Here is a 20220-nt window from a genome sequence, read left to right on the forward strand (position 1 = left end):
GTGGAGTGGAGGTGGCGAATGTCGGCTGTGATGGCCGTGGGGCGGGGTCACCCCGTGTTTGCGCAAAGAGAAGGATTTCTCAACCAGAACCTAACACTTCCAGATCCTTCTTGAAAAACACCCGCCGGTTCCCACGCGAACTTCCAGCGACTGGCGCAATAAGGAAAGAGGAGGGGGGAAGCGGGGTAGTCGGAGAAGGCGTCGCGGCTCGCAGGGGCGGGAGGAGGCGCTGCCCCTTTAAGGCGGACGCGGCACCGGGCCCTTTAAATCCGAGTCAGTTTCCCCTGACGTCAGCGGGCGGGCCGGCAGCCGCGCTGTTTACCGCGGCGCTGCCCGGCTCGCCGCCCCGAGTTCCGAGCCCGGGGCACCCAGTCTGCCCGCCCTTAAAGGGCCCGCGCCCCGGGAGCGCGCCGCCAGCCCAGCACGCCCCGCGCCCTCGCCCCCCTCCCGCCCCCGCCGCCGCCGCCCCCCGCCGCCCCGCGGCTCTCCCGGCGTCCCGGGCTCCCGGCGACCGGCCGCCCCGGTTCCCACGCCCCCCCTCCCGACGCCGGCCCGGGGCTGCAGGCTGGCGGCCGCGTGCTCGGCCCCCTCGCGAGCTGGGGGTCCCTTCCGGTAGCCCCCCGCCCCGCCCGCCCCCGCCCCCGCCCCGCCGCCCCCTCCCCTCCACGGCCCCCCGGGGAGCGGCCCCGAGGGAGGGGACATTTCCTAATCTCGGGCCGGGGTTAAAGTTCTGGTCCGGGTGAGATGCTGGAGGCCGCGGCGGCCGCCGCCACCCGCCCCGGAGCCGTCCCGCCGCCCGCCGCCGCCGCCGCCGCCGCTGTCACTGCCGCCCGGCCGGGGCCATGTTCGCCCGCGGCTTGCCCTACTTGGTGGCGCTCTTGGTGGCCTCGGTCGAGAGCCATCTGGGGGCTCTGGGGCCCAAGAACGTCTCGCAGAATGATGCCGAGTTTGAGCACACCTACTCCCACGAGGTCAACAGCGAGCTGGTCAACATCTACACCTTCAACCATACCGTGACCCGCAACCGGGTAGGCGGCGGTGGGGAGCGGGGCCGGGGCCGGGGGGTGCCGAGGGGGCGAGCGGACCGGGCCCGGCCCGAGGCCCGCCGAGCCAGCCGCCGGCCTGCGCTTCCCGACCCCAGTACCCTAACGGGCGCCTCCGGACCAGGTCTTACTTTCCCATCCTTGCTGCTCTGAGGCTCCAGCTGGGCAGGTTTTGAAGTGGTCTGGTCCCCATCTCCTCTTCCTCCAAGCTGTGATGGGAGCAGGCCCCGGGCCGCTCCCTACCTCCTGGCCCTCAAGACCTGGAGCTCAGTAGGGTCTGGGTGACAGGGGAAGCAGGTTTGCCTCTGAGCCTGCCCAGACAGCACCAGAAGACGAAGCAGGCCCAGGACTGAAAGGCTCTGTCCAGGCAAGTTTACACTTCAGACTCCCCAGGGAGGTGAATGGAGGGACTGCTCAGATCTCTCCCGATTTCAGAAAGCCAGCTGGCCTTGAAAGTTGAGGGTGGCAGAGATAAGGCCAACCGCATATTGGGTGGCAAGCAAAGGGGGGTTTATTACCCATGAAGATCCAAAGTCATCCTGACTTCTCACTGATTTCTTCCCAGTAGTGAAAGCCCAGCTTGGTCTGAGAAGTTCCCAGCAGTCAGAACAGATGAAAGAATCCTTGGCCACCTAGTTGTGTGGTCTCCCACCTAGCTCTCTCTCCATCGCTTCTCCAGGACCAGAGCTGTGTTTACTGGGAGGCAGTGGAGTTGAGAGCATTGAATCTGGGGTTTTCTTCAGGATGGAAAGGGGTTTGATTTCTGGCAGGGGAGGATCTGCCTTCTCTGAAGTCGGATCCCTTGCTTAGAGTCTTACCTTCCTCTTTTTTTTTTTTTTTTTTTTTTGCTCTGTTGGGGGGCCTGAACTCTGGGCCTGGGCGCTCCCCCTCAGCTCTTCAGCTCAAGGCTAGCACTCTACCACTTGAGCCATAGCACCACTTCCGGCTTTTTCTGCTTATGTGGTGCTGAGGAATGGAGCCCAGGGCCTCATGCATGCAAGGCATGTACTCTTACCACTGAGCCACCTTCCCGGCCCTTACTTTCCTTTTTGTCTACTTTCTGGAGTGTCCGTTCAATCCAAGCTGCAATGTTTAAACCTTAAGGAAATGCTAACTTAAGGCTTGGTTGGGTTGCAGCAGCCCAATAACAAGCAATCCTAGGATTTTTTTTTTTCTTTCAGCTCTCACTATTCTGTAGAAGTTCCTCCATAGCTAAGGGTGAAAGTGTTACTTTGTAGACAAGGAAATTGAGGGTCACAGATGTGAAATGATTTCCTCACAGCCTGTTCCTTGGTCAAAGCTAAGGATTCAGCCAGGTGCCGGTGGCCCCCTTGCCTGTGAGCACTAGTGACTGGTGCCTATAATCCTAGCTGCTCAGGAGACCGAGATCTGAGGATCATGGTTCAAAGCCCACCCAGGCAAGAACATCTGTGAGACTTTGTGTGTGTGTATGTGCGTGCGCGCACACGTGCCCACATTGCTCCTAGGACCTGGGCTCTGTGCTTGAGCTTCTTTTGTTCAAGGCCAGTGTTCTACCACTTGAGCCACAGTTTCATTTCTGGCTTTTTTTGGGATAGTTTATTGGAGATAAGAGTCTCACAGACATTCCTGCCCAAGCTGGCTTTGAACTGTGATCCTCAGATCTCAGCCTCCTGAATAGCTAGGAGTACAGGTGTGAGCTACTAGTGCCCCACCTGTGAGATTCTTAACTCTAATCAACTACCAAAAAGTTGGAAATGGAGCTGTGGCTCAAAGTGGTAAAACACTAGCCTTGAGCACAAAAGTTCAGGGACAGCATCCAGGCCCTGAGTTTAATTAGCACAAAAAACAAAAAAGCTAAAGATACAGTTTGGTTTTTAACACTTCCCCTTATCATTCTTCCCCATCTTTCATGGGTTCTGGCTTCCTGGTTATTGAACCAGAGCTTCTTGCTGGTTTCCTGGGTCACAAGGAAGAAGACTGAAAATTTCTCGCTATCCTGGGTCTGTGTGTCTGTGTGCTTATGTGCATGTGTGTGCAGACAGACCTGTGCAACTCATGCACGTGGATAGAAATGAGGTATCCTGGGGACTTGCAAGGTCTCTTCTGTGGGTCGTGTGTATGTACTAGGCCTTGCAGTTGCCTGGGTCCCGCTGGACACACATGCAGTTGCCTCTAGGAGGCAGTCCCATGTGGAGACTAGGCCACCTGTTCTGGCAGAAGGAGCGTAGATGGCTTCCTTGCCTGGCAAGGATGGATGAGGGAGGGCAGGGCCCCGAATCTGGAGCCACGTGTTTGGGGACAGGCTGGGCAGGGTTTGAGGGCACTTCCTTGTCACCTGCAGACCGAGGGTGTGCGTGTGTCTGTGAATGTCCTGAACAAGCAGAAAGGGGCGCCTTTGCTGTTCGTGGTTCGCCAGAAGGAGGCTGTGGTGTCCTTCCAGGTGCCCCTAATCCTGCGAGGGCTGTGAGTAGGACCTGGGGATCTGGGAGGGTTGGCCTAGCTCTGGCCTTGTTCACAACCGGACCCAGGATCCCTCTCTGTTTTCCTATCCGCTCCCTGAACCCAGAAACTGCTCACTGGCAGGAGAGCCACGGACAAGCCTGGAGCTTGTCAGCCTAGGGCTTGGGAAGTCTGGGAACCTGCAAGAAAGAAGCGGGGCTTGCTCCTCTGAGTGCCAGGCATCCTGACCATCTGCCTTGGGCCATAGGTATCAGCGGAAATACCTCTACCAAAAGGTGGAACGGACGCTGTGTCAACCTCCCACCAAGAATGAATCCGAGGTCCAGTTCTTCTATGTGGATGTGTCTACTCTGTCACCCGTCAACACCAAGTACCAGCTCCGAGTCAGCCGAATGGACAACTTCGTGCTCAGGTAGAGTGCAGGGTAGAATGAGGAGACCATATGGCCTGGCCCCCTTCCTAGCCCTGGGAGTGACTTGGGGATTCTTCTCTGCCTTATAGGACTGGAGAGCTGTTTAGCTTCAATACCACTGCAGCCCAGCCCCAGGTAAAATCCTGTCGACCCCCCTCCCAGGGAGACATGGGAGACACTGAGCAGGAGTAGTTGATAGTCTTGCTAGGACTTCTAGCAGTCTCATTCCCCATGGTGGGCCCTTTTAGAAGCAGGAGCTCTGGTGGTGAAAGGTAGGCATCTGGGAACAGTGCAGAGACATGGCTCTGGTGCTGGGCTTGGTTTTTCTAATTCCACCTCTCAGGGGCTATCCTGAGTTAAAGAGGATGTTGCACAGCAAATGGGAATGCTCATACTCTGCCTGCTCAACCTCAGAGGATTGTGGGAACATCATCCCGAAATGATGCTCTCCTTGCCCTTCTCCATCCCTCAGTACTTCAAGTATGAGTTCCCTGAGGGAGTGGATTCTGTGATTGTCAAGGTGACCTCGAACAAGGCCTTCCCCTGCTCAGTCATCTCCATCCAAGATGTCCTGGTAAGTTCCCTGCCCTTTGACCACTCACCAGTGTGTAGCAGATCAATTGGACAAAGAGATAGGGCTCAGGTTCATCTGCCTCTTCCCTCCTCTCTCTCTAGTGTCCTGTCTATGACCTGGACAACAATGTAGCCTTCATTGGCATGTACCAGACCATGACCAAGAAGGCAGCCATCACTGTACAGGTAGGAAGTGCACAAGGCCTTCTGGGAGCTGTGGGGGCTGGTAAACTGGGTACTTCTCCAAGCCCTGTTCCTTTTCCTCTGCCCCATCCTACCATTTACAAGACTGAGTCTCTGTACTTCAGCCCCTTCTGATTTGGATCCCCTCAGGTATTTGAGAATGGAGCCACGATCCTAATCCCTTTGGGGACAGGAAAGAGCAGATTTCCTTTCTTGCTGTTGTAGTGAGGAGAGGAGAGACTGCTAGGGTCCTGTTCATTGAGGGTGGGAGGAGTGTTACTCTTGGTGAAGGCCAAGGGGAAAAAGGCTAGGGAAGGGGGAAGCCATGCAGCTGATGGGCAATGTGACACTTCCACTTCTTTTCCTAGCCAATGTCCAACCTGAAACAGGATGGCTTATCTGATGACAGAAGGCATACGTGTGTCCACGAATGTCCTGTTCATCTGTCCATCCTTCCTTCCTTTTTTTTTCTTTTCTTTTCTTTTTTTTTTTTGGTCTTGGGGCTTGAACTCAGGGCCTGGGCTCTGTCTCTGATCATTTGTGCTCAAGACTACCACTTTGAGCCACAGTTCTACGTTTGGGAGTTTCCTGCCCAGGCTGGCTTTGAATATGATCCACAGATCTCAGCCTCCTGAGTAGCTAGGATTACAGGCGTAAGCCAGCGGTGCCTTATCGTGCATTTTTTTTTTATCTGGCTAAGGTGTAAGTCCAGTGTTTGGGCACTACTAGGTCCCAGTGTGATGCAGGACAGACCACAAACAAAGACTGTAGAGCTAAATTCCCACTCATTCTCACTCATCAGCCCCAGGGCACCACTGAACCCCACTTTCCTAGCTCTGTGACAGAAGTAATCAGACAGGTCCCATTAGACTCACTCAGTTGTCAAGCTTAGCACAAAACCAGCAATCAGATAATCCTGGCTCTCACACTTACTGACAACGTGACTGTACCTCACTTCCCTGAATCTGTCCAACAAGGATAATGATAATACTTTCCCAAGGATCCTTTGTGAGGCCAGAGATAGAGCTGGGTAGTCGAGCCGTTGCCTGGCAAGTGCATAGCCATGTGTTCCACTCCCACTACCACAAACAAAAGGGGGAGAGATATTTGTGAGAATTAAATAAAATAATGTATATCAAGAGCTTAACAGAATGTCTGATCCAAAGTGAGTATTCAGAACGGGTGAGGGCAAGGGTGGGGATAGTTCTCCCTCTCACCCTCCTCATTATCTTACAGCGCAAAGATTTCCCCAGCAACAGCTTTTACGTGGTGGTCGTGGTGAAGACTGAAGACCAGGCCTGTGGAGGTTCCTTGCCCTTCTACCCCTTTATGGAAGGTATGTTTTGTGCCCTAGGCCTGGCTAGGGACAGGCAGGGCCTAGTAGCTTCCCGGGAGGTAGAAAGCCTGCTTGTCTTTTGGTAGATGTGATGGGTCCTGGGGTTTGGGGTCCCAGACCCTCCAAAGCCTGATCCCACCAACTTTAAACACTCTGCAAGCAATAGTTCTTGACCACATTCTCTGACATTTTACTTCCAGATGAACCGGTTGATCAAGGGCATCGCCAGAAAACCCTGTCAGTGCTGGTCTCCGAAGCGGTCACGTGTGAGTGTGGGTGGCTGAGTGGGACAGATGATAGATGAGCTCCCAGGCTCTTCCTGTCACAGCCAGGAAGGAGGCTGTTCTCTGAAAGGCAAGGGTGGTGAGGCGTTTGCCCAAGCAGGCTGATGAGTGGAGAGGGGTGTTCTAAGTGGGGAGGTGGGCTCTACGGTGAGAATCGCTGAGAGGGTGGGTCCTAGTGTAATGCAGGACAGAATCCATGAGCAAAGACTGAGCAAATCCATGAGCAAACCACCCATGGCTCACACCTGTAATCCTAGCTACTAAAGAGGCTGAGAGCTGAGGATCACAGTTCGAAGCCAGCCAGGGCAGGAAAGTCTGTGAGACACTTATCTCCCATTAACTACTAGACAAACTGGAAGTGGAGCTATGACTCAAGGGGTAGAGCTCTAGAGTTGAGCACAAAAGCTCAAGGATAGCGGCTAAGCACTAAGTTCAAGCCTCAGGATTGGCACAAAATAAGCAAACAGGGCCTCGGCTGGTGGGGCATGACTTAAGCTTAGAGCACTTGCCTAGTAATCTTAAGGTCCTCAGTTCAAACCCAAGAACTGCCAAAAGAATTTTTTTTGTGGGGGGAGGGGGAGGAGGTGGTCGTGGGGCTTGAACTCTGGGCCTGGGCGCTGTCCCACAACTCTTCAGCTCAAGGCCAGTGCTGTACCACTTGAGCCACAGCACCACTTCCCGTTTTTCTGAGTGGTTTATGGGAGATAAGCGTCTCACGGATTTTCCTGCCTGAGCTGGCTTTGAACCCCAATCCTCAGATCTCACCCCCCTGAGTAGCTAGGATTACAGGCGTGAGCCACCGGTGCCCAGCCCAAAAGAATTTTTAAAATTTTAAAAAAAGAACCTTAGTTATGCTCAATAATATTTACTGAGTGATTAAATAAGGCCTTCTATAAACTGAAAAGGATTATGGTAGGAAAGGAAAGAAGCTGAGTCTTTCTGTCTGGCTTATTTATTCAGCAAATATTTATTGAGCCCCTCCTGCAGGCCAGGTGCTGTGCCAGGCTGCCGTTCTCAAGAGAGCTACTGTGTAGAGGAACTGAGGCCGAGGCTCTGCAGGGTAACTAGAGCTGTAGTGTCACTGCAGAAATTAGGACAGGGAAGCCCTCCTCAAGGGCACAGTCTCTGAGCCATGGTTAAGTCCAGATGGAGTTTTCAAGAAGACAGAAACCTCTAGCACAGGAAGTGACGTGAGCAAAGTCAGAATCAGGACTGAGTTTGGTGTGTTGCGGGACTGCCAGTTGTTCATATAAGCTGGATATAACATTTAGAGAAGTGGGGAGAGCTTGGGTTGGACTCACAAAGGCCCTTGGATATCATGGTGGGCGGTGTTGGAAGGTTTGCCATCCTCACCTCTCTGTTTGCCATGTTTCCTTCCCTGCAGCAGAGGCCTATGTCGGTGGGATGCTCTTTTGCCTGGGCATATTTCTTTCTTTCTACCTGCTGACTGTCCTCCTGGCCTGTTGGGAGAACTGGAGGTAAAGTGGAACTGCTGGGCGCCCCCTGCTCTGGAGTGGACTGGATGGGAGGTATGGGGGACATAGCCCTAAGGGATCTGTGCTGGCCCAGAGTTATCTTGGAACTGTCCCTGGGACAAAACAAGACAGGTTATCCTGTTGGGTCTGTGGTCCATCACTGGCTACTCCCCTGGAAATGGGCTCTTCTCCCTCAATGGCTGACCCAAGCAGGAAGATCCTGCATTGTTCCCCAGCCTGGGAGAGACCATGGGACCAAGGGTGAAGAGAGAATGACAGGGATCAGAGTAGGTGGAGAGGGTAGAAAGAAGGACAGCCCAACCCAGAAGGTTCTCATGTGGGTATCCTCTGGATCCTGTCCCTGTAGGCAGAGGAAGAAGACCCTACTGATGGCCATTGACCGAGCCTCTCCAGAAAGTGGTACCTCACGGGAGTCTCTTGGGGGTGGGGGGGGAGGAATGGGCAGGATTTACATAGTATTTGAGGAGGGCAAATGGTGGCTAGTTCCCTTGGGAGCTGGAGGAGCTGGGTTGGGGCTTTTGCATGTTCAGATCGTGAGAGATACACCACAGGTGGAAATGGAGCCAGGATCTGGTGCTCCCTAACATGCAGGTCCTGAAAGGTGTCGCTCGGTCTGTTCTGTGTCTGGTGGCACTGTCTGCCTCAGGAAGTCTATATCTGGGATTATTAACCTGTTCTCTCTCCCTTTCCTCCACCCGTCATCTCTTTCTATTCTCTTCCTGCTGGGGACCTTCCCTCTCAGCTTCTCTCCTTGGTAAGCCTTAGGTGCAGTGGGCATAGGAGCCGCTGCCCAGGTTGGGGAGGGAGGTGTCTCAGGGGAACTGGGCAGCTGGATGTCATTTGTCCTAGCTGCCAGTCTTCTTAGTTGTCTTTCTCTATGAAGGGAAGACACAGGAGGGTGCGTGTTTCCATTGAGAGGCACGTTGGAGTTGGAGTGCAGGGGGGGGTTGGTGGGAGTGGTGGATGAAGTGGGCTGATCAGATAAATGCATGTTCTTTGCTACTGGCATGACCCCTCTATGATTCTCACGTCTCCGCTGGATTCTCCCTTCACTCTTCCCCTGGCTCTAGGTCTCTCTCTGCTTCCAGAGCTGAAGGGAGCTTGACTTTTCATTGCAGGTCACCCTCGGGTCCTGGCTGATTCCTTTCCTGGCAGTGCCCCTTACGAGGGTTACAACTATGGCTCCTTTGGTATGTGTCAGTGCTAGAGACTATACATGGCTACTCATTGCCTGGTCTCCTTTGGTTAAGGTTGCCTAAGTCACCTAGGGGTGGATGGTTCTGGGTTCCCCTTCCCCAAGGTCACTCCCTTCAACCTCCCTTCCTATATTCCCTGCAGACACTGGTTCTGGATCCACTGATGGTCTGGTTGACAGCACGGGTACTGGGGACCTCTCTTACAGTTATCAGGGTGAGTGGGCCAGGCGGGAAGGGGGCATGTGGTGCAGGGCTGCTACTGGCTGGGTGAAACGTGGTGGGCGGTTGCCTCTTTTGCCAGATGCTGGAACTCGGGAAGGGCTGCTGTTTTCCCGCCCCTTCTCTCCCTCTTTCCTCCTCAGTCCCTCTGTAACTTTCCCTTTCCTTTGAAGGGCACGACCAGTTCAAGCGACGCCTCCCCTCTGGCCAGATGCGGCAGCTGTGCATTGCCATGGGTAGATGTGGGGAGGGGGTGGGGCTGCCCTGCCAATCAGCTCCTGCCAGGGCGGTTGACTGGAGCCTCTGGGCTCCAGAGCCAGAAGGATGCTTGGTGCATGGCTTCCCCATCTAATGCCAATGATGCCAGCTCCTGTGTCTTCTGAGATAGGCACTGGCCGCCAATGACAGCGGGCAGGCACCTTGGCGACTCCTAAGCCAGATGTTCTAGCTTGCTGTCTTGGCCTCTTCCTTCCCTTCCCTGGCCTCTGGGCCTCTGGGCCTCTGAGAGCTTCTAAAGGCAGCCTAGAGGCAGCCTCTTGCCTTTGTTTGTGCCCCAAGCCCATAGTGGCTTTACCCTAGGGGCGGCCAAGGCAGTATCTCTTCAGAAGCCACAAGACTGAGCACTTTCCAGCCGCTGTGATCAGTAGAGTTGAATCCTGTTGCTTGTGTCCAGGACCCTGGATCTGCTCAGTGACTGATCTGGGGAGCTAGCTCAGGAAGGGGAGCCAGATGTGGGGCAAAGCCGGGGTGGCCTTGTTTGCTGGCCTCTTGGAGAGCTCCCCTTCCTCCCCCTCTGACGCCGCCCAGGGCCTGAGCCCACCTCTACTCCTGCTCTGAGCCCTGGGCCATAATTGGCCTCTTCCCAAGTGCCCAGTAATTTTGACAGTTGCCTTAGATGGGTGGGGCAGACGGGGCTTTGTATCCACCAGCCCAGCCTCTTTCTTTCTTTCTTTCTTTTTTCCTGCCTTTCCCAGACCGTTCCTTTGAACCAGTGGGTTCTCGGCCACGCCTGGACTCCATGAGCTCCGTGGAGGAGGATGACTATGACACCCTGACTGACATTGATTCAGACAAGAATGTCATTCGCACCAAGGTCTGACACTCATGGGCCTGGTCAGGGCTTTCTGGAGGAAGATGAGGTCTCGGTCCAGATGCGGTGCAGTGGGGAAGCAGGGGAGGGAAGGAGACATCCCAGGAGACACTAACGCACCTTCTGACTCTTAAGTTCTCCTGGCTTACCTGGCAGTGGGGGCTAGCCTAGAACCCTGCCCACCAGAGTGCTCAGGGAGGCTCCTAACTCTGCGGGGTGAGTGAGTAGGGCTCACTCTGGTTTCTTTCCAGCAATACCTCTGTGTGGCTGACCTGGCGCGGAAGGACAAGCGTGTTTTGCGGAAAAAGTACCAGATCTACTTCTGGTGAGCAGGCCAAGCAGGAACGACCCTGCTACTGGGGGGAGAAGGCGGCTCCCCAGGACCTGTCCACTTCAACACCTCCCTTACTCTCCTTAGGAACATCGCTACCATTGCCGTCTTCTACGCTCTTCCTGTGGTACAACTGGTGATCACCTACCAGACGGTGAGGGGGCAGGCACCAGCTCACCTGCCTACACTTTGGGGACTGCCCTACATTCAGAGCAACTCAGCCAGGGGCTCTGCAGTGTACACTGCACAGGTCACAGGCTTTAAAAATCTATCTCTGAAGCCAGAGCACCAGTGGCTCACACCTGTAACCTTATTACTCAGGAGGCTGAGATCTGAGAATCGTGGTTCAAAGCCAGCCTAGGCAAGAAAGTCTGTGAGACTCTGATCTTTCAGTTAAATTAGCAAAAATGCAGACTTGGAGCTATCACTCAAAAGGTAGAGTGTCAGCCTTAAGGAAATAAAAGCTAAGAGACAGAGCCTAGGCCGTGAATTCAGGTCCCAGTACTGGTACCCACATATATGTGCATGTGTGCGCATACACACACACACACACACACACACACAAACACACATATACAATTCTGCCTCTGTTTTACCAGCAAAGAGACCTTGGTCAAGTCATAAAACCTCCCCAAGGGGCTGGGAAGGTGGCTCAGTGGTAGAGTGCTTGCCTTGCATGCATGAGGCCCTGGGTTCAATTCCTCGGCACCATATAAGCAGAAAAAGCTGGAAATGGTGCTGTGGTTCAGATGGTAGAGCCCTAGCCTTGAGCTGAAGAGCTGAGGGACAGTGCCCAGGCCCAGAGTTCAAGCCTCATGACCGACAAAAACAAAAAAAAAACCTCCCCAAGTATCAGTTTCTTCTTCATCTGCAAAATTTGGGGGTGTTAGCTCGAAAGTATTGTGGTAGGGATGATGGACTTTGCATGTGTTTGTTTCTCTTCCTTTTTCTCGGCACTGTGTGGCAAGAACTGTCATGGTCCTGCCTTGTAAAGAGCCACATGTAAAGAGAGGGGACAGGCCTGGTGCTGGTGGCTCAGACCTGTCATCCTAGCTGCTCAGGAGGCTGAGATCTGAGGATCATGGTTCAAAGCCAGCCAGGGAAGGAAAGTCTGTGAGACTCATCTCTAACCACCAAAAGGCCTCAAGTGGCGCTGTGGTTCCAGTGTTAGAGTGCTAGCTTTGAGCACACAAGCTTATGGACAGGTTCTGGGTTCAAGCCCCAGTGCTGGCACACTGGCACAAAGTTTTACAAAGGGGGCAGCGACTGTGCCATTTGGCATCCCTCTGGTCACGGGGACCACGTGCCTGGGGGGAGAGAGAGAGAGAGAGAGAGAGAGAGAGAGAGAGTGTGTGTGTGTGTGTGTGTGTGTGTGTGTGTGTGTGTGTGTGTGTGTTGGCCACAGGGGATTTACTCTTTTGCTCTTTTTGGCTGATCAGGTGGTACGGTGTGGGCTGTGGAGCAAGGCTGGCACATGAGCGGCTCCGCTCCTTGCCCCTCCCCTTCCTCCCCCCCCCCCCCCCCTCCATAGGTGGTGAATGTCACAGGGAATCAGGACATCTGCTACTACAACTTCCTCTGTGCTCACCCACTGGGCAACCTCAGGTGGGGATCATGCTGGTTATTGTGGGACTGTCCCTTCTCCAGGGCAGAGCTGGGGGTGGGGGGGTTGTGAATGAGTGCCTGTCTGGGCCTCAGGAGAGAGGCCTGAGTGTGAGGTTGGAGGTAAGTACCTGGCTGTTGCTCCCTTTAGCGCCTTCAACAACATCCTCAGCAACCTGGGGTACATCCTGCTGGGGCTGCTCTTCCTGCTCATTATCCTGCAGCGGGAGATCAACCACAACCGGGCCTTGATGCGCAATGACCTCTACGCCCTGGTGAGTCAGCACCTGCCTGTCCACTGACAGGCTCTCCCGCCTCTCCCGCCTCTGCTCTCCGACCTCCTCAAGACGCGGCCCTGCCCAGCTAGCTCTGTTCAGCCTGGATCTGTCCTGCCCTGTCCTGTCTGTGCTGTCCTCCTATCCTTCTCAGCCCAGCCTTCCCCAGTCCAGCTCTGCCTTCAATTGTCTAGGCCTTCCCTGGCCAGCTCTGGCCTGCCCTTTCTCTCCTTGCTCTGCTCAGACCTTCCCTGCCCAGGCTCACTCTGCCCTGCCCTGTCCTGCCTAGCTCTGTCCTGGCTTACCCTGCTCTGCCCAGGCCATCCCTGACCTGACCTACCACGCCCAGTCCTGCTCTGCCCTGCCTAGGCCTTCCCTACCCAGGACAGCCCTGCCCTACCTGTCCTCTTGGGGTTCCTTCTTTGGAATCCCTTCTTCCCTTCCCACCTCACCTCTGCCCTGCCTCTCCTTCTTTCTCTCTGCACAGGAATGTGGGATCCCCAAGCATTTTGGGCTGTTCTATGCCATGGGCACAGCTCTGATGATGGAGGGACTGCTGAGTGCTTGCTATCATGTTTGCCCCAACTATACCAATTTCCAGTTTGGTGAGTAGAGCCCTTATCTTTGCTGCTAGAACCTAGAGCAGGGACCTGTCTGAGCTTTCTACCATCTCTAAGCCACCCACACCCACCCCAAGACTCAGCCTATAGGTGGCTCTGATGCTGAGCACACACATCCTGGCATATAGAAAAGGGCCATTTGTTGAACTTTTCCTGCAGAAATACTGAGAAAGTAGAGATAACAAGAAATGCTCCCTGATCTCAGGGTACTTATATAGATGGACACCCTAAGTTTCCTTGCCAGGGGCTTCCCTCTGGGTGACAGGGATAGTTAAGAGACTAGTGCTAAAGAACCAGAGATGGTGCAGGGACTAGAGCTAAAGTACCAGTCAGCCACCATCCCCGATGCAGACACGTCATTCATGTACATGATCGCCGGCCTCTGCATGCTGAAGCTCTACCAGAAGCGGCACCCGGACATCAACGCCAGCGCGTACAGTGCCTATGCCTGCCTGGCCATCGTCATCTTCTTCTCCGTGCTGGGCGTGGTGAGGGCCTGACTCCTGTTGCACACTCCTGCTCCTTCCCAGGCCTTTCTGAGAGCCTTCCCCTGGCTGAGCAGCCAGCCCCAGCAAGGATGAGCCTGGGAAGCAGGGGAGCAGCTGCCCTTAGCCCCGCCTGCCTCACCCCTGCCCCTGGGGGCTTCCTGACAGGTCTTTGGTAAAGGGAACACGGCGTTCTGGATCGTCTTCTCGGTCATCCACATCATTGCCACCCTGCTCCTCAGCACACAGCTTTATTACATGGGCCGCTGGAAGCTGGGTAAGGGGCATACCCAGGAGCGCATGTGTGTGTGTGGGAGGGGCACTGGGGGATGCCTGGGGTCAGGGGTCAGTGGCCCTGGACACACAGGAGACCCTTGGATTATATCCTTTGAACGGGGGTCTGGAGGACTCACTGAGGGAGAAGTTAGAGAAGACCTCGGCCTTGCTGTACCCTCTGATGCCCTAGCACCTTTCAGCAGGCACCCCTCCCCCCCAGGGGTTCAGCACAGGAGGGAACCCCAAAGCCTTTCATCTCCGTGCCCTTCTCTGCAGACTCGGGGATCTTCCGCCGCATCCTGCATGTGCTCTACACAGACTGCATCCGGCAGTGCAGCGGGCCCCTCTACGTGGTACCTGCCCAGCGTCCCGGCCCCTTCCTCCTCCGTCCACTCTCTTCTCTGTGGGGGCAGGGAGGCGTAGAGGGGAGATCAGGGCAGGAGTGGGGAACCATCTGACTCGGGCCTCCTGCCACTTCTCTCCCTGTCTCTCTTCCCCCTCTCAGTCTCCGTGTCTCTGCTTCCCCCCAGGACCGCATGGTGCTGCTGGTAATGGGGAACATTATCAACTGGTCGCTGTGAGTGTGGCCATTGGCTGTGGTGGCCCCTGGCTGGGTGGACAGCAGGGGATGTGGTCAGCCATGACCCTGGCAACCATGACTGCCTGGGGAACTTAATGGGATGGGGATGTGGGCGGAGTAGGGTGGGAGATGAAAAGACAGGTGCGTTAGCTCTAGCCTTCTAGAATTTTCTGTGGGCTTCTGAGCCCACCTTAACATGAGCATAAAGCGTGGTGCAGAGGGGGCCAGGGAAAGGCGTTCTGCTTCATCAGCCCTTCACCCCTCCTGGCAGGGCTGCCTATGGGCTCATCATGCGCCCCAATGATTTCGCTTCCTATTTGTTGGCCATTGGCATCTGCAACCTGCTGCTTTACTTTGCCTTTTACATTATTATGAAGGTGAGTTGGGGAGGGCTTAGCCGTGTCTAACAGCACTGTTTTGTGGGGGTGGAGATGGGCCTCTATCTATGCCAGAGACTGGTCCAGAGATGAGAGCGCTTTCATATGCTCCGGAGGGGCCAACTACTATGTATTGGTACCCTACACCAAGTTGTGCCCCCAATCCAGAGCCCCTTTCATTGCAGGAGGAACTGAAGCAGGGGGTGGGGGGCGAGGGCTTGGGGAGGACCGGGGACCAGGTGCCATCCTGAGTAAGAGGAAAGCATCCTTTGCTGGTGCAGGGTTCTGGGTAGACATGAGGAGGACAGAAGGCTGCGTGAGCTCTGGCTGGGGCTTCCTGCAGGATGCATCCTCAGTGTCCAAGCCGCCCTGGGAGAGGAGTCTGGGAAGGGCAGGAAGTGGCCTGGGTGGCAGCCTGACCCTCAGCACACACCCCTTTCCCCATGGCAGCTCCGGAGTGGAGAGACGATCAAGCTCATCCCCCTGCTCTGCATCGTCTGCACCTCTGTGGTCTGGGGCTTTGCACTCTTCTTTTTCTTCCAGGGGCTCAGCACCTGGCAGGTGAGTGGGCACCTGAGGTTCCTATGAGTCACCGCCTGGGCCAGTCCCTCCGATGGTCCAGCGCTTCCATGTAGCTGCCCTTCCATCCAGTCTTCCCAGTGCTTAATATTCTAGTCATTCACATTTTACTTAGGAGGGAGCTGAGTCTCAGAGGGGCTAAGAGACCTCCCAAAAGGCACACAGCCAATGAGTGGCAGCTTGGGTTTGAAGGCATAGTTGCCAGATACTCTGCCACCTCCCAAGGGCACCTACTGGGTGTCAGGCTATAACTCTGTAGAATCAAGTTCCACATCATCTCTTGGCTATGTGGTGCTCATTGTTTAGTTCAAAGAAATGCCATCCATGTCTTTTATGCTGGGGATCAGACCTGGGCCCTTGCACATGTTGAGCGTGCATCTACCAGGAGCTATGCCTTGAGCCCCTCGGTCATGCTGTTTACAATATGGTAAAGATCAAAGGCCAGCTGGGTAGGAAGACTTCAGGAGAGGCTGGCAAGGTCCAGGAAAGCTTCCTGGGAGAAGCAGGCTTTGTGATTTGCTCTCCGTCATAAAGGCTGTGGGTGATGGGGACCAGGGCCTCACAGTGCAGATATTGTGCTCTGAGTCATGATTCAGAGGCAGGAATGAGGGAGGCAGATGGGGAAGTCAGTTAAGGTACTGACAGATGAGGAAACAGATGAGGACTGTGAGCGCTGCCAGGGTGGGGCCTGAGCATGGCACAGACTGTGGTAGACACAGGCTATGTTTGTGGGGCAGAGCAGGGAGGACCTTGGGGTCATGTGGCAGGGGATCTGGCTTGGTATGGCGCTTTGGAGCAAACAGTTGACTCAGGGTGGATGAGAACAGGGTCAAATCCAAGACAGAGCAGTGGGCTTCTGGCATGCCTGGGTCAGAGGGGGCTGCAGGCAACGTGGGCTGCTGCCCTAAGATAAAGAGGAAGAGAGTCTAAAGGGAGCAGAATGAGAAGAACAGAAACCTTGTAACAAATGGGAAACAAAAGAAAAGGAATTTGTCACAGAGGCCATTTCTTAGGGAGGTGAGGGACAGGTTAGGGCAGAATGCTTTCCTGCCTGAACTGGGGGTTGGTGCTCTGATGTGGGATAAGGGGGTAGTGGCTCTGGCCTGGCCAGAGCAGGACCAGCAGGCTGCTGTCCCTGTCCCTGCCCCAGAAAACCCCTGCGGAGTCAAGGGAGCACAACCGGGACTGCATCCTCCTCAACTTCTTTGATGACCATGACATCTGGCACTTCCTGTCCTCCATCGCCATGTTTGGGTCCTTCCTGGTAGGCGGGGCTCCCCTGGCCCAGAGCCTGGAGGGCGGAGTAGAGGCGGGGGCTGCCTCTTGTCCATGCTGACCCAGCGTCCTCCGCAGGTGCTGCTGACACTGGATGATGACTTGGATACAGTGCAGCGGGATAAGATCTACGTCTTCTAGCCTGCACTGGACCCTTGGCTTCACTTCATGGGGCTCTGAGCTCCCCTGCGTCCCCTGCCAGGTGCCTCTGTAGGCCTGGGGCTGAGTCCCAGCCCAGCTGCCCAGCACTGGACATCAGTGGGACAGTGAGGTCTAGCCCAGGCCCAGGTCAGGACAGTCATGGAGGGGGTGGGCACTGAGATTTGCGGCTGCCCTCTGCCAGGGAGGAGGCTGCTCCCCTGCTTCCCCAGACACTGGCCAGATTGCTGCTTTCTTCTCAGTGTTGGGCCTTCCGTGGGCCTCTGTCCATTGGCTCTCCGTCCGTCCGTCCGTCCGTCCGTCCGTCCGTCTGTCCGTCCATCTGTTTTATCCCTCTACAGGAGGGATAAAGGAGTGAAGGTGTTTCCTGGCCCCATTTCATGCCTTGCATTCTGCCATCTTCCCCTCCCCCCCAGCCGGGGCCCCAAAGCCCGCCTTTCCTCTCGAGCTGCGGTCCTCTCTGGGGCTGCCATCACTGCCCACTGGTCAGCCAGGATGGATGCAGCCGTAGGACTTTGGGGGCTGGCCACCTGGTGCCAGGCTTTTGGTGCTAAGGCCTTCAAGGGGCCCTGAGCAAGACCCCTCCCCCAACCCGTGCTCCAGGCTGGCTTTTTAGCAATGAGGATCAGCCCCATTGGAAAGCTGCTGCAGTCTTGAGGGGATGAATTCAAAGGTCAGCTCCTTATTCCATCAGCTTCCAGCAACAGAACTGGAGACAAATGGGGCTCACCTGTCTATTTCCACGCCCACCGTCCTGCAGGCCCCAGCCGGGGGCCCTTTCAGTGCCATTCACACTGCCCAAGTGTGTCCAGGGGCAAAGGAGGGGATGCGCACAGAACCCAGCCCAGCCTGCATCCCGACAGCCTTGGAGCCCCAGTGCCTGTCTTAGGAAGGGGCTTAAGAGGAGACGTGCCATTTTCTTCTGTGTCCCAGGTCCCAGCCTCATGCTAGGACCCTGGGCTGGCTTTTGAGTTTCCGTCCACCTTCAGCCACGTTCTGTGTTAACATGCACATGTGTGTGCAGGTGTGCGTGCACGCACGCACTCACACACACACACACACACAAAGCCTTGGAGTTTACATGGAGTCACCCCAGCTCTGGGCCCTTCGTGGCTCTGATCCTTGGCTCCCTTTCCCTCCACTTGGTCCAGTCCAGGTGCCAAGGATAGGCAGGCAAGGTTGGGCCTCCGCCTTGGAGCTGGGAATGTGTTCTATTCCCCTTGACTTGTTTCTATAGCTCTCCTCGGTCTGGGGAGAGAAGGGGTCTAGGTCTTGGTGTCAGAGCCCCATTTTATGTCTTTCCATGCTACGGTTGCATTTGTTTTATATGAATGAGTGCACTCAATAAAGAACCCGACTCTGTTCCTGTGTCTTTGTTTGCCCCTGTCCTACGTGGGAATGTGGAGTCAGTGCGGGGACAGGGGCTTCCAGGCCACATTTCTTCTAGCTTTCCTTGTCCCTTGGTCACTTATCACCTTGGGAACTGCAGCCCCTCGATTGCCTTGCAGTTTTCCTCAGGAATACGTGGACTCAGGAATCATTTACCAGAAAGCTGCCCTGAACAAGGCTCTGTGCTGTGCAGAGACCCCTTCCGCTGTGATGCCTTCCCTCTCTGCCTCTGCCGTTTGGCCCCACCCACTGGGCAGAGGTCACCTTCCCTCTGGCCAGCCTGGCAGTGACCTCTGCCCTGGCTTTCATGGATGAACATGCAGGGCAAGGTGGCAAGATGGTTGATAGACACCAAGAGGAAGTTTGGGTTTTTGGCTCTAGTTTAGGAGCTTGAACTCAGGGCCTGGTGATTTCAGTTAGCTTTTTCTTCTCAAGGCTGGCACTCTACCAATTGAGTGAGTGACCTCTTCACTTCTGGCTTTGTGTGTGTGTGTGTGTGTGTGTGTATGCGGCGCGCACGCGTGCTGTTCCTGGGGTGTGAACTCAGGGCAGGGATGTTATCCCTGAGCTTTTTTGCTCAAGGCTGGTGCGCTACCACTTGAGCCACAGCTCCACTTCAGGCTTTTTGGTGGTTAATTGGAGATAAGAGTCTCAGGGACTTTCCTGCCCAGGCTGGCACTGAACCTTGATCCTCAGGTCTCAGCCTCCTGCATAGCTGGGATTCCAGTTGTGAGCTAGGAGATTTGAAACATTTTGGAGGGTTGATTTAGATTTCATCAGGCAAAGGATTGATAAGCTCTAGAGGCTGAAGAGTCTGGTGAATTCCGGACACCAGCAGAGGACACTAAAGGGTGTGGGCTCCCCTCCCTGCTCTTCCACACAGACACCACTAGGAGGCGCCCTAGCTCTTCACACCACCAGGATCCTCACAAGGTTGGCAGTGTTGGGCAGAGCTTCTGAGGCAAGTCCTCCCCTGCCTGCCTGGTTTGATCGCCCCTCTCCTGGGGCCCTTGTTTGTCTTGGGTGGTGTGCTGTGTGTGTGTGCTGTGTGTGTGTGTGTGTGTTATAAGGCAGAGAGTGTTAAAGGCTCCTTACCAGGGGCCTAGGATGGAGAGTACCCCAGACCCCAATGTATGTCTCTCATTTTTCTTCAACGGTCCCTTCGAAAGATCCTTGCAGCTGGAGCCAAGCATCTTGGCAGTGGTTGGCAGGTGAGAATGACGAATCATCTAACAGGATAGATGGGATGAAAGAGGGACCACCTGGCTCCCTGGGACCCCTAGCATTCGTGCCTATCCCTGTCAGGGCCTGGAGCCCCTCCCATTGTTACTGCCCTCTGGGCATAGTCAGGTTCCACTCACTGCAGCTGACCGCTCAGCTCTCACCTTCACACTGAAGCTTGCAGCGCAAGACCTGAATGCTGTCCCCAGCCTGGGCAGGGCGGCCAACACTGAAAGCGAGGGCGTGCAAGCCTCTCAGGTGCACAGAGGGGTACACATACATACCCAGGGGTGGACAGGGGTGCCCAGGCCCTGCCAGTCACCACGCACCACTCTGAGACTCGGTTTTCTGCTCTGCACAATGGGATACTAACACGAAACAGAGTCACTGCACAGTGCCTGGCACGGAACAGGTCCTCAGTAATGAGTTCTGCTCATCACTTAGATGCAACAGCCCCAAGAGGACAGGGTGGTTGGTTTGCCCAGGGACCCCCCTCCCAGCTCCTCCCCAGCCCCCTTTCCTCTCCTGCTAAGCTCTCTTGAATATCTGCTCCACTCAAACTTGGGGAGCCACAAAGAAAGGAACAGCCCAAATCCCAAGAGCAGGCAAGGCCGGCGAGGTCCTGCCCATAAAAGGCTTTTCCCGGCCGCGCCCCGCCCCGGCCGCTCCATCCCCAAAGCACGCAGGGAATGTCTCGGGCAGCCCGAACAGTCTGCTCCAACTTGGTGTCTTTCCCCAAATATGGAGCCTGTGTGGAGTCACTGGGGGAGCTGGAGG

General features: G+C 55.4%; 1 protein-coding gene across 3 annotated transcripts; it reads left to right on the top strand.

Moving 5' to 3' along the window:
- The first annotated feature begins 359 nt into the window (after positions 1-359).
- Positions 360-18195, top strand: Sidt2 (SID1 transmembrane family member 2). 3 transcript variants are annotated; one of them, XM_070038539.1, is made up of 27 exons: positions 360-1028; positions 3367-3488; positions 3733-3897; positions 3987-4032; positions 4370-4471; positions 4573-4656; positions 5890-5989; positions 6190-6255; positions 7658-7751; positions 8116-8168; positions 8888-8959; positions 9108-9179; positions 9358-9420; positions 10159-10277; positions 10526-10599; positions 10693-10759; positions 12137-12210; positions 12359-12482; positions 12970-13087; positions 13454-13590; positions 13756-13864; positions 14140-14216; positions 14394-14440; positions 14715-14820; positions 15271-15381; positions 16550-16663; positions 16753-18195. In XM_070038539.1, exons 1-27 carry the CDS (start codon positions 843-845, stop codon positions 16813-16815), a joined length of 2565 nt encoding a protein of 854 aa, XP_069894640.1. In that variant the 5' UTR covers positions 360-842; the 3' UTR covers positions 16816-18195. The 3 variants fall into 3 exon arrangements, with proteins under 3 accessions (XP_069894640.1, XP_069894641.1, XP_069894642.1); XM_070038540.1 differs by lacking the exon at positions 9358-9420 and having other exon boundaries at positions 361-1028; XM_070038541.1 differs by lacking the exon at positions 360-1028 and having other exon boundaries at positions 3376-3465.
- Positions 18196-20220: the final 2025 nt, after the last annotated feature.

Source organism: Dipodomys merriami, unplaced genomic scaffold, assembly GCF_024711535.1.
Source record: "Dipodomys merriami isolate MVZ:Mamm:240054 unplaced genomic scaffold, mDipMer1.0.p SCAF_29, whole genome shotgun sequence".
Classification (NCBI taxonomy): Eukaryota; Metazoa; Chordata; class Mammalia; order Rodentia; family Heteromyidae; genus Dipodomys; species Dipodomys merriami.